The sequence below is a fragment of the Lactuca virosa genome, chromosome 2, assembly GCF_052849685.1.
Source record: "Lactuca virosa cultivar CGN04683 chromosome 2, Lactuca_virosa_CGN04683_v6, whole genome shotgun sequence".
In the NCBI taxonomy this organism is placed as follows: Eukaryota; Viridiplantae; Streptophyta; class Magnoliopsida; order Asterales; family Asteraceae; genus Lactuca; species Lactuca virosa.
In genome coordinates, this window is record NC_136427.1 from 13,016,090 (window position 1) to 13,030,359 (window position 14,270).

The 14,270-nt window shown below is 39.6% G+C and overlaps 1 protein-coding gene across 1 annotated transcript; it reads left to right on the top strand.

Annotated features, from left to right (window-relative positions):
* The first annotated feature begins 766 nt into the window (after window positions 1–766).
* LOC145157243 (uncharacterized) lies at window positions 767–1,273 on the top strand. Its single transcript, XM_079076309.1, has one exon. The coding sequence runs from the start codon at window positions 767–769 to the stop codon at window positions 1,271–1,273; it is 507 nt and encodes a 168-aa protein (XP_078932435.1).
* The last annotated feature ends 12,997 nt before the right edge of the window (window positions 1,274–14,270 follow it).

The window sequence follows — 14,270 nt, forward strand, 5'->3', positions numbered from 1 at the left end:
CACCAGAACCTTAGTGAGACTCTTTTTTTTTGGCATCTGAACATCTTCTTAATCCTAATCGTGATTAACTACTCATATGTCATTCTCCCGTGGTTGATCCTTATGAAAGAAAGTTGTGTTTGATAGGAGACTTTTTTTTAAAAAGAAAAAAAAAGGATAACCATATTCAACACCCTTCGTCCATGAGGGCATTATGGGAAATCTGCTTCAGATTCCTTATGAAACAGATCCACATCCTGCATGAAGTATCTTTGAGTCTTGAATATCTCCAAGAGTGCATCGTGCTGCAACGCACCCTCCTCCATGTTAAAATAATTCAGTGTTTATTTTATTTTAGTATGCACGTTTCTTTATTTTAAGTAGAATAGTTCAATAATAAAGTCAGGGACACGTGGGTCATGGTTTCCTATTCTTTGGAAAGTAGTTGATTAGTTCATTATTTTCTACTTTTATTTGAGTTTAAATAGTCAGGGTAATGTGTACGTTTTGATCACAAGTTTATGAATAAAGCAGTGCAGCTTTCTGCCCCTATGTATTGCCTGTTTTGTCCTACTTCATCTTTTATACACTATGAAGACTAGTTTAAGCTGTTTTCCAGTTTTACCCTTCCTGTCATTTGTCAATTTGTGTCCCTTGTGTAATTCACTGTTGTTGTCCCTTGTTTCTTGCCTTGGTAAAAAGACTTTGTTGACCCTGCAAAGTACCAACATTTGGTATCAGAGCAAAGCCTGGTTGTTGCATGTGAAAATATCAATCTCGTGAAGACATGTCAGGAAGCAATGGAAATGGGGAGAAGGAAGGCACGATCACTTTTCACTACCCGATGCTGTCAATAAGTAATTACTCTGCATGGGCTATAAAGATGAGAGTCTTCATGCAAGCCCAAGGAGTCTGGGATGTAGTGGAACCCAGAACAACCAACACAGTTGTGGAGGTTAAGAAAGATAAGTTGGCATTAGCTGCTATCTACCAAGGGATACCCGATGACCTGTTGTTGTCCTTATCCGAGAAAAAGACACCTAAAGAAGCGTGGGATGCCTTGAAAGTGATGCTCCTTGGAGCGGATCGTGTCAAAACAGCAAGGATTCAAACATTGAAGGCTGAGTTTAAATCCTTAAACATGAATGAATCGGAAGGAGTCGATGAATTTGCTGCCAAGATAGGTAACTTAGTGAGTTCTTTGCGTACATTGGGGGACACAGTGAATGAGTCCTATGTAGTGAAGAAGTTGCTTAGGGCAGTATCCACTAAGGGTTCTCGGGTTTTAATTTGATCCAATCAACTGTTCTTGGCCCAATTAGAGCTTTCAGTTTTAGCTTGGCCCATTTAGGGTCTTCGGCCCAATAGGAGGATCCATAAGAGATTCTCGGCCTATCAAAGCCCATTGAGGTGTGTTCGGCCCAATGAAAGGCCCAATAGTCTAAGAGTAAATTCACGGCCAAAAAATGATTGGATTTGGCTTATTGGATTGAGTTTCGGGTCTTCGTGTGGTTGCTTCGACTTGAATGACAATGTATGCAAGTATGAACTTAATATCATTGACGTTTGAATTTCACTAAATGAAATGTTTCAAGATTACACAAGGAGATTTTCTTGTACAAGGGCCAACTTCCTAACCTAAGTTTGCTAGTTGTGACATCAGCCCCCCGTTAGAGGGAATTTCGTCCCGAAATTCGTTTTAAAGCAGAATCTCAAGTACTAAGGAAAAGGTGTGGGTATCTCGGGTTCGCCTTCCTATGTTCTTCCCAAAGCGTATTATATCTTTCCATAAAGGGCTTTTAGTAGTGCATGATCACTAACTCAAAATTCCAAGGACTTATGTCGCTTACTTGCTTAGTTCTTTTGTCAGTTTCTAGATGACTCTAGTCGTGCTTGAATTTATGTAATCTCTTCGGTTGTCTCTCTATTGATTTTGGGGCTGGTGATAGCGTCGTAGGGTACTTGCCTTTGGCTAGCTGGGTGGTCATCTCAGCCCAACACAGAGGTATTCTAACCTTGCGTCCTGTATGGTAAAGTGAAAAGGGGTTGTTATGGCTATTGATGATTTTTGTACTTGATGACCCAAAAGTAGTGTCTCTAAACCCTAAGGCGAACACTGTTGTCACCAAGTTAAGGTTGCATGCGGTATAGTTGGCCTCATACTTCTTAAGTTGGCATGGGAGTTTCTTACTACCTGCTCCCGAACAAGTGGGAGGGCGGTCTTTGCTTGCTCCTGAGGGCAGGTCTTTTATTTGGGTTAGGGGATATCGATCCTTGAGGATGGTTTTGTTTGGTTCTTAGTAGTCAGGGGTCCTATGGACACTTATCCTTTCCTATTTATGAGTTGAATAGGCGTTTCTAAGGTCCAAGTCTTGCTTTGATAACTCTCACACTTACTGGGTCGTTCCATCAACCAGATATCTTCAGTGTTTATGTTGCTACTAAGTGGTCCTGGTGGTCTGGCTATGAGAATGGCGTCATGAGTTGAGTCAGTCTCCGAACTCAACTTGGCATGTAGGTGATATTTCCGAAAGGGCTTTGAAAACATCTTAGAGGGGTTATAAATTTCTAGGTTACTCTCGGTATCCTTTGCTCCTTGTTTCTTATCCCTATTAAGGGCTAGGAAAGAGTGTGGTATTACTTGCACGGGTACCTAAGGGTCTAGATGCCCGGGATAATCCGAGGATTGTTGGTACAAGTTGTAGGGGTTTCGTTAATCGATTGGCTAAGGCGAAAAGCCTTGTTGGCACATGAATTTCGTATGGTGAGGATCAGGTCAGCCCATGTCAATTGACACCGTTGGGCTTCTTGTTGTAATAGATACTGGATTGATCTAAAAGGGATATTTGTTTGAAATGATAGTGTGTTCTATGTATACGTTTGTAATGTTACCAATTTTTTCCTCGGTGTTATTACTATGGTTATTTCGTTCTGAATTTTTGGGTGTCCTAGTAATACGAGTGCCTTGGTATAAACGATGTGATTTCTTAGTCTGATTTCTATTAGACGTCTCTATGATGGTTTGATGTTGTCTAGTCATATATAATTCAAGTTTGAAAAGATTGTAGACTGAGTGGTCATGCCCTAAACCCATAGTCAGACAAAGAACATGAATTAAGGCGGAACTACACACTCTAAGTTTGTAGAATCTTAATTACACACGGCCTTACATTTATACTAAGTTAGACTGAGTGATTTTGGGAACGTACCAAAAGTCTCGGTAGGTTTCCTCGTTGTCCCTTTCAGATCCAGTTGTTAAACTCCTCCTGGTCCTCCGTCATTCTTCTCTGTTGGGAAATTCCTCTTGAAGTGTCCCGTTTCACCGCATGCATGGCATACGGGACTTACTTCTGGGTTGGAGGTTGGAGTGACGCATGGGGTCGGGGCCCTACAGTAGCGGGAGGTGTGACCCTTCTTTTTGCACCTATTGCAATGGAATTCCCGACAGACTCCATGATGATTGTAGCTGCACTTGCTGCAGAGCGGGGAGTTTCCATAATATGGTCTTCTCGGTGCTGAGGTAGGGGGGCCAGTGGGGGTAGGGGATGCTACAACTTGTTGCCTTTTGGTAGGCCCTTGAGTCGATCCGCTTCCTTTCTTGTTCCCCCGCTTTCGCTTCATGACCTTAGGTTTGGAGTTTGGGGTGTCTGGGTAAGTTGTCCCATGTTGGTTTCCTTGGTTGTTACTACGGTTGGAGTTATCGACACCATTTCCATTTCCATTTGGATTGTTGGCGTTGATTTACGCCATAAAGGCTGTCACGGCAGCTGTTACAGCGACTTGGAAGGTTATGGGGTCCATCTGCAGAATTGGTGTTTTGCCGGCTAGCTGGTTGTTTCCATGGGAAGACATGATTCTGTTGCATAATGAGAAAACAGGTTCGTGAGTGGCTATGGTTATTTCTAGTCATATCTCTTCTGTGATTATAGATATGAACTTATACATGTACTCATATAAATCACATGTTTTGTTGCACGATTCTCGTTGTTTCGACCTACATCCCTATGATGTATTAATGGTTGTATGTAGAAATAAGTATTGTATAAATATTAAGTTAACCTAATAGATTATAGATATCAGATCCTCAAGTTGGCTCAGGTTACATGAGTTCTTGTAGGGCGTACCTCTCTTGATTTACTACTACTAGTTCTGACAAATTACATGGTAAACCTAGGACTTGATGCGAATAGTATGATGACTCTCATATGCCTAAATAGCGTAAAGGTGTCCAACCATTTCGCTCATTTCACGAGTGGCCTCTTCCGCTCTCTTCTCTGCTAAGGCTGCCCTAGCCTCAGCTTCCATGAGTTGTTGCCTTAGGGTGGTCACCTCCTCTTCTAAGGGTAGGAGATGATTGGTAAGGTCTTCCTGTTCTATGTGTTGGTTCATTATTGCTTCCGAGGGGGTAAGGCTCGATAAGGATCTCTCTGGCGCCTTCATCCATGTCTGAATCCTCATCAGAATCCTTTCCCTCGTGGTTCATCTCCTGGTATTCTTCAGGACCCATTTCTTGGTTCTCCCTTTGCACTTCCTCTGCTTCTCCCTCGATCCATTCATTGGCTATTACCATAGGGTAGTAGGGGTCTTCGGGGTGAAGCTCAGTCATGTTGTCTTCCAGAGAGTGGAGGTTTGAGATACATGTAGAAGATTTAAGTGAGTAGGTCATATGGTATTCTAAAATGCTACTGTAGTATTACATGTTTGATCCTAGGGTTCCTGATGTATGAAATCGATACGTTTTTAGACTTGTTGTTATTGTTTAGTATCATAAAATACTCCTATAATATTTTAAACCTTAGGTTTCGCTCTAATGCTCCTTTACATGTAAGGTCGGTAAGTTTTAGACTCGTTGAAACGCTACCCTCACTCCCAAGCACATGTTGGTCGTATCTCAAATAAATATAGTTGATCCGGCTATATTTAGCCCAGATATGATTACATAACTGCCCAGGTTTGACTGTAGTGTTCAACATCTAAATACTTTTGTTTTGTTCGTATTATGATATAGTTCTAGCAAGTATGTATACTTTTAGAAGATACTTATATTCTTAAGGTATACTTTTAGTCAGAGTGTTTTTTTAGTCCCATTGTATATATAGTTGTATATCCTGTACGGTTAGATTTACTATTCACTATAAACAATGCTCTGATACCAATCTGTCACACCTCCGAACCGGGACGGCGGAAACGTCCGGGGGCGGATGACTTCATGTACAGTATCATAACAATTGAATATGAATGAAAGATAGCAACCAAACATCATACATTGGAAATACACACTTTCATAGTTTACATATTGAACTTGTTCATCAGTTACACAAAAGTAAGAAAGTAAAATTTCTTGATGTCGCACCACTTGATCTCATAGTCGAGCTTATTACCTGTTACTGGATCCCTGAGAATACAAGTCGTTTTGAAAAGCGTCAACTAAAAAGTTGGTGAGTTCATAAGCAGTTTTGTATAAAAATGTTTTTTGTACTTGTTTAGAATAGTTTTCATAGTGCTTTCAGAAATCTGATATTTTTTAAAAAGAAATGGTTTGAAATATTTGTGTCCGATCTTATATTAATGCATGTGTGTTAATGTTTGCGAAAATTGAAAGAGAATCATTCCAGACAACCCGATGTTGTCTGTGTAAGAGTGCTGGAATCTCAACCCCCGGGGTTGAGTACCAGCGCGTATAGGTTACCGTTTTATCCAAAAAGAACATACAATGGTTTCCCGTTTCATCCAAGAAGAACATAGAATGGTTTCCCGTTTTACCCAAAAAGAACATAGAATTGTTTCCCGTTTTACCCAATAATAACATAGAATGGTTTCCCGTTTTATCCAAAAAGAACATAGAATGGTTTCCCGTAAATTTTATAATGTTAATTCCTGTAAGTGAGTCGTTACAACCATGCTTGATAATGACTAATTCGCCTGTCTTGGCATTTTCTGGCGCCGATTTTGATTTAGTTAAGGTTTGTCTCCCTATACTGGCCTAGTCTAGCTGTAGCGAACAGCTAAGGCGTGGGGGGTCACCCGATATAGATCTATACACAAACTCCCGCTCTCCCTCCAGGAAACTCTGGTTATAACTACAGGCTCCGATCATACACTCAAAGGTGTCAACCGACACGTCTCACTAGATCCTTAATCAAAGTTTACGCGGAAAAAGAAGAAAAACATATAAAACTCATTCCCAAACCCAATGAACCATGTAAGTGAACCACTAAGGCATCGCTAAACATGTAAGTCATTTCAAGGCCCGATAGGAATGAGATTATATAACATGGGCCCAAAATATACGTAATAGGGACACTAAGGCCTATTTCACATGTAAGGTATTTACAAGCCCAAATAGCACGCAAATAGTATCCAAGGTCCTTCGCGCATGTTAATGGGTCAATAAGGCCCAATAAGCATATAAATAGTATTCAGGACCTATCACACATATTAATGAGTTACTCAGGCCAATAAACATTAAAATAACCTAATTAGCCCGTTTGTTATTATATTGCTAGTTTTAGCTCGATTAATTACTAAGTTGATATAAGAAGCCCACTTTTTTTGTAAAAATGACGTTCTTGGCCCAATAAGCCACAAATTTTCAGTTAAGGCCCAATTTTAGTAAAAGTAACACTTTAGTCCCCGTTTTGTTCAAAACATGTATTTATGGCTAGGTTTTGGTGAGGATAACATTTTTAACCCATTTTTATCAAAAATATCATTTTTGGCTTGATTTTTGTGAAAATACACATTTTTCTGGTTGTTGAATTTTCTAACCCAGTTGTTGGAAAATTTGTAGAAAAATCATCTTAAGTCGAAATTTGGATCCGTAAACTCTGGAAGTTTGGAAATTTTGTCTACTTTGTTCCCAATTTTTCTCATAATTTTTAATGGCCTCAAACAAGTGTGAAATTGCTCAACTTCACAGGCTGGTCCGAGATTATTACAAATATGATAGGCAGTTTTGTAAAATTCGCTAAAAATTGTAGAAAAATCGTATGAAAACGTGAGAGTTGTCATTTTAAAGGTAATAACCTGAACTTTTTTGCATGTATAACAGTTTTGAAAAATATTACCATTAAGGGTGTCAAAACAGTCCAAGATTAGACTAAAACTTTTCTGTCAAAGACTAATTTTTGAGTTTAAGTTATCCATGTTTGTTCACAACACTTGTTTTGGCTATTTTTAGTGTATAAATCCCAGATCTACAAGTTTACATGTATTATATGTGATAACACATACTTTTCTCAAGTTTTTTATGAAGATCCAAGTGGTAAACTTCATGTTCAAGTAAAGATCTAAAAGTTAAACACATAAACATGCACATATACACAGATCTAACACAAATGCACTTGTATACTCCCCCAAAAATATTATAAAACCGAAAACAAGGGGGTATGAACTCACATTGGGGGTTTTTGAGATGTAGATGAAGAAGAAGAAGAATCTTTGAACCTAGCTTGAGTTTTTGGTGAGATCTCGAAATGGAGGTGGTTCAAGGAGCTTAGAACTTGTTCTTTGATGAAGAGCTCGAAATCTTCTTGGAGAATAATGGAGCTTGAGAGGACATGAGATGGAAGAAAATTTGAAGTGAAAAGTGGTGAGGAGGGAGTGTTTGGACGAATTTTTAGAGAGGGGAGGGGAAAGAGAGAGGCTTGGGTGTATGGTGGACAAACATGTATTGCCTTGAAGTATGGTGGTCAATGCTTGGAAACATGAGAGGAAATGTTGTGGTCGCAACTCCTTTGTCCATCACCTTTTCTTTTTCTTTTTCTTTTTTTTTTGTCTAGATGGGCCAACCTACCCAAAGGGGTCCTCGGCCCAAAAGAGTGGCCCAAAAGGAAGGGTTCTCGGGTTTTAATTTGATCCAATCAACTGTTCTTGGCCCAATTAGAGCTTTCGGTATTAGCTTGGCCCATTTAGGGTCTTCGGCCGAATAGGAGGATCCACAAGAGATTCTCAGCCTATCAAAGCCCATTGAGGTGTGTTCGGCCCAATGAAAGGCCCAATAGTCTAAGAGTAAATTCACGGCCAAAAAATGATTGGATTTGGCATATTGGATTGAGTTTCGGGTCTTCGTGTGGTTGCTTGGACTTGAATGACAATGTATGCAAGTATGAACTTAATATCATTGACGTTTGAATTTCACTAAATGAAATGTTTTAAGATTACACAAGGACATTTTCTTGTACAAGGGCCAACTTCCTAACCCAAGTTTGCTAGTTGTAACATCAGCCCCCCGTTAGAGGGAATTTCGTCCCGAAATTCGTTTTAAAGCAGAATCTCAAGTACTAAGGAAAAGGTGTGGGTATCTCGGGTTCGCCTTCCTATGTTCTTCCCAAAGCGTATTATATCTTTCCATAAAGGGCTTTTAGTAGTGCATGATCACTAACTCGGAATTCCAACGACTTATGTCGCTTACTTGCTTAGTTCTTTTGTCAGTTTCTAGATGACTCTAGTCGTGCTTGAATTTATGTAATCTCTTCGGTTGTCTCTCTATTGATTTTGGGGCTAGTGATAGCATCGTAGGGTACTTGCCTTTGGCTAGCTCGGTGGTCATCTCAGCCCAACACAGAGGTATTCTATCCTTGCGTCCTGTATGGTGAAGTGAAAAGGGGTTGTTATGGCTATTGATGATTTTTGTACTTGATAACCCAAAAGTAGTGTCTCTAAACCCTAAGGTGAACACTGTTGTCACCAAGTTAAGGTTGCATGCGGTATAGTTGGCCTCATACTTCTTAAGTTGGCATGGGAGTTTCTTACTACCTGATCCCGAACAAGTGGGAGGGCGGTCTTTGCTTGCTCCTGAGGGCAGGTCTTTTATTTGGGTTAGGGGATATCGATCCTTGAGGATGGTTTTGTTTGGTTCTTAGTAGTCAGGGGTCCTATGGACACTTATCCTTTCCTATTTATGAGTTGAATAGGCGTTTCTAAGGTCCAAGTCTTGCTTTGATAACTCTCACACTTACCGGGTCGTTCCATCGACCAGATATCTTCAGTGTTTATGTTGCTACTAAGTGGTCCTGGTGGTCTGGCTATGAGAATGGCTTCATGAGTTGAGTCCGTCTCCGAACTCAACTTGGCATGTAGGTGATATTTCCGAAAGGGCTTTGGAAACATCTTAGGGGGGTTATAAATTTCTAGGTTACTCTCGGTATCCTTTGCTCGTTGTTTCTTATCCCTATTAAGGGCTAGGAAAGAGTGTGGTATTACTTGCACGGGTACCTAAGGGTCTAGATGCCCGAGATAATCTGAGGATTGTCGGTACAAGTTGTAGGGGTTTCGTTAATCGATTGGCTAAGGCGAAAAGCCTTGTTGGCACATGAATTTCGTATGGTGAGGATCAAGTCAGCCCATGTCAATTGACACCGTTGGGCTTCTTGTTGTAATAGATACTGGATTGATCTGAAAGGGATATTTGTTTGAAATGATAGTGTGTTCTATGTATATGTTTGTAATGTTACCAATTTTTTCCTCGGTGTTATTACTGTGGTTATTTCGTTTTGAATTTTTGGGTGTCCTAGTAATACGAGTGCCTTGGTATAAACGTTGTGATTTCTTAGTCTGATTTCTATTAGACCTCTCTATGATGGTTTGATGTTGTCTAGTCATATATAATTCAAGTTTGAAAAGATTGTAGACTGAGTGGTCATGCCCTAAACCCATAGTCAGACAAAGAACATGAATTAAGGCGGAACTACACACTCTAAGTTTGTAGAATCTTAATTACACACGGCCTTACATTTATACTAAGTTAGACTGAGTGATTTTGGGAACGTACCAAAAGTCTCGGTAGGTTTCCTCATTGTCCCTTTCACATCCAGTTGTTAAACTCCTCCTGGTCCTCCGTCATTCTTCTCTATTGGGAAATTCCTCTTGAAGTGTCCCGTTTCAACGAATGCGTGGCATACGGGACTTACTTCTGGGTTGGGGGTTGGAGTGACGCATGGGGTCGGGGCCCTACAGTAGCGGGAGGTGTGACCCTTCTTTTTGCACCTATTGCAATGGAATTCCCGACAGACTCCATGATGATTGTAGCTGCACTTGCTGTAGAGCGGGGAGTTTCCATAATATGGTCTTCTCGGTGCTGAGGTAGGGGGCCAGCGGGGGTAGGGGATGCAACAACTTGTTGCCTTTTGGTAGGCCCTTGAGTCGATCCGCTTCCTTTCTTGTTCCCCCGCTTTCGTTTCATGACCTTAGGTTTGGAGTTTGGGGTATCTGGGTAAGTTGTCCCATGTTGGTTTCCTTGGTTGTTACTACGGTTGGAGTTATCGACACCATTTCCATTTCCATTTGGATTGTTGGCGTTGATTTGCGCCATGACGACTGTCACGGCAGCTGTTACAGCGACTTGGAAGGTTATGGGGTCCATCAGCAGAATTGGTGTTTCGCCGGCTAGCTGGTTGTTTCCATGGGAAGACATGATTCTGTTGCATAATGAGAAAACAGGTTCGTGAGTGGTTATGGTTATTTCTAGTCGTATCTCATCTGTGATTATAGATATGAACTTATACATGTACTCATATAAATCACATTTTTTGTTGCACGATTCTCGTTGTTTCGACCTACATCCCTATGATGTATAAATGGTAGTATGTAGAAATAAGTATTATACAAATGTTAAGTTACCCTAATAGATTATAGATATCAGATCCTTAAGTTGGCTCAGGTTACATGAGTTCTTGTAGGGCGTACCTCTCTTGATTTACTACTACTAGTTGTGACGAATTACATGGTAAGCCTAGGACTTGATGCGAATAGTGTGATGACTCTCATATGCCTAAATAGCGTAAAGGTGTCCAACCATTTTGCTCATTTCACGAGTGGCCTCTTCCGCTCTCTTCTCTGCTAAGGCTGCCCTAGCCTCAGCTTCCATGATTTGTTGCCTTAGGGTGGTAACCTCCTCTTCTAAGGGGAGGAGATCATTGGTAAGGTCTTCATGTTCTACGTGTTGGTTCAGTATTGCTTCCGAGGGGGTAAGGCTCGATAAGGATCTCTATGGCGCCTTCATCCATCTCTAACTCCTCATCATAATCCCTTCCCTCGTGGTTCATCTCCTGGTATTCTTCAGGACCCATTTATTGGTTCTCCCTTTGCACTTCCTCTGCTTCTCCCTCGATCCATTCGTTGGCTATTACCATAGGGTAGTAGGGGTCTTCGGGGTGAAGCTCAGTCATGTTGTCTTCCATAGAGTGGAGGTATGAGATACATGTACAAGATTTAAGTGTGTAGGTCATATGGTATTCTAAAATGCTACTGTAGTATTACATGTTTGATCCTAGGGTTCCTGATGTATGAAATCGATACGTTTTTAGACTTGTTGTTATTGTTTAGTATGATAAAATACTCCTATAATATTTTAAACCTTAGGTTTTAGTCTAATGCTCCTTTACATGTAAGGTCGGTAAGTTTTAGACTCGTTGAAACGCTACCCTCACTCCCAAGCACATGTTGGTCGTATCTCAAATAAATATAGTTGATCAGGCTATATTTATCCCATATATGATTACATAACTGCCCAGGTTTGACTGTAGTGTTCAACATCTAAATACTTTTGTTTTGTTCGTATTATGATATGGTTCTAGCAAGTATGTATACTTTTAGAAGATACTTATATTCTTAAGGTATACTTTTAGTCAGAGTGTTTTTTAGTCCCATTGTATTTATAGTTGTATATCTTGTACTGTTAGATATACTATTCACTATAAACAATGCTCTGATACCAATCTGTCACAACCCCGAACCGGGACGGCGGAAACGTCCGGGGGCGGATGACTTCATGTACAGTATCATAACAATTGAATATGAATGAAACAAAGCAACCAAACATCATACATTGGAAATACACACTTACATAGTTTACATATTGAACTTGTTCATCAGTTACACAAAAGTAAGAAAGTAAAATTTCTTGATGTCGCACTACTTGATCTCATAGTCGAGCTTATTACCTGTTACTGGATCCCTGAGAATGCAAGTCGTTTTGAAAAGCGTCAACTAAAAATTTGGTGAGTTCATAAGCAGTTTTGTATAAAAATGTTTTTTGTACTTGTTTAGAATAGTTTTCATAGTGCATTCAGAAATCCCATATTTTCTAAAAAGAAATGGTTTGAAATATTTGTGTCCGATCTTATATTAATGCATGTGTATTAATGTTTGCGAAAATAGAAAGAGAATCATTCCAGACAACCCGATGTTGTCTGTGTAAGAGAATGCTGGAATCTCAACCCCCGGGGTTGAGTACCAGCGCGTATAGGTTACCGTTTTATCCAAAAAGAACATACAATGGTTTCCCGATTTATCCAAGAAGAACATAAAATGGTTTCCCGTTTTACCCAAAAAGAACATAGAATTGTTTCCCGTTTTACCCAAAAATAACATAGAATGGTTTCCCGTTTTACCCAAAAAGAACATAGAATGGTTTCCCGTAAATTTTATAATGTTAATTCCTCTAAGTGAGTCGTTACAACCATGCTTGATAATGACTAATTCGCCTGTCTTGGCATTTTCAGGCGCCAGTTTTGATTTAGGTAAGGTTTGTCTCCCTAGACTGGCCTAGTCTAGCTGTAGCGAACAGCTAAGGCGTGGGGGGTCACCCCATATAGATCTATACACAAACTCCCGCTCTCCCTCCAGGAAACTCTGGTTATACCGACAAGCTACGATCATACACTCAAAGGTGTCAACCGATACGTCTCACTAGATCCTTAATCAAAGTTTACGCGGAAAAAGAAGAAAAACATATAAAACTCATTCCCAAACCCAATGAACCATGTAAGTGAACCACTAAGGCATCGCTAAACATGTAAGTCATTTCAAGGCCCGATAGGAATGAGATTATATAACATGGGCCCAAAATATATGTAATAGGGACACTAAGGCCTATTTCACATGTAAGGTATTTACAAGCCCAAATAGCACGTAAATAGTATCCAAGGTCCGTCGCGCATGTTAATGGGTCAATAAGGCCCAATAAACATATAAATAGTATTCAGGACCTATCACACATATTAATGAGTTACTCAGCCCAATAAACATTAAAATAACCTAATTAGCCCGTTAGTTATTATATTGCTAGTTTTAGCTCGATTATTTACTAAGTTGATATAAGAAGCCCACTTTTTGTAAAAATGACGTTCTTGGCCCAGTAAGCCACAAATTTTCAGTTAAGGCCCAATTTTAGTAAAAATAACACTTTAGTCCCCGTTTTATTCAAAACATGTATTTATGGCTAGTTTTTGGTGAGGATAACATTTTTAACCCATTTTTATCAAAAATATCATTGTTGGCTTGATTTTTGTGAAAATACACATTTTTCTGGTTTTTGAATTTTCTGACCCGGTTGTTGGAAAATTTGTAGAAAAATCATCTTACGTCAAAATTTGGATCCGTAAACTCTGGAAGTTTGTAAATTTTGTCTACTTTGTTCCCAATGTTTCTCATAATTTTTAATGGCCTCAAACAAGTGTGAAATTGCTCAACTTCACAGGCTGGTCCGAGATTATTACAAATATGATAGGCAGATTTGTAAAATTCGCTAAAAATTGTAGAAAAATCGTATGAAAACGTGAGAGTTGTCATTTTAAAGGTAATAACCTGAACTTTTTGCATGTAAAACAGTTTTGAAAAATATTACCATTAAGGGGGTCAAAACAGTCCAAGATTAGACTAAAACTTTTCTGTCAAAGACTAAATTTGGAGTTTAAGTTATCCATGTTTGTTCACAACACTTGTTTTGGCTATTTTAAGTGTATAAATCCCAGATCTACAAGTTTACATGTATTATATGTGATAACACATGCTTTTCTCAAGTTTTTTATGAAGATCCAAGTGGTAAACTTCATGTTCAAGTAAAGATCTAAAAGTTAAACACATAAACATGAACATATACACAGATCTAACACAAATGCACTTGTATACTCCCCCAAAAACATTATAAAACCGAAAACAAGGGGGTATGAACTCACATTGGGGGTTTTTGAGATGTAGATGAAGAAGAAGAAGAATCTTTGAACCTAGCTTGAGTTTTTGGTGAGATCTCGAAATGGAGGTGGTTCAAGGAGCTTAGAACTTGTTCTTTGATGAAGAGCTCGAAATCTTCTTGGAGAGAATAATGGAGCTTGAGAGGAAATGAGATGGAAGAAAATTTGAAGTGAAAAGTGGTGAGGAGGGAGTGTTTGGACGAATTTTTAGAGAGAGGAGGGGAAATAGAGAGGCTTGGGTGTATGGTGGACAAACATGTATTGCCTTGAAGTATGGTGGTCAATGCTTGGAAACATGAGAGGAAATGTTGTGGTGGC

Coding starts and splice junctions, on each gene's coding strand:
- LOC145157243 (XM_079076309.1), top strand. CDS start 767: ATGTCAGGAAGCAATGGAAATGGGGAGAAGGAAGGCACGATCACTTTT.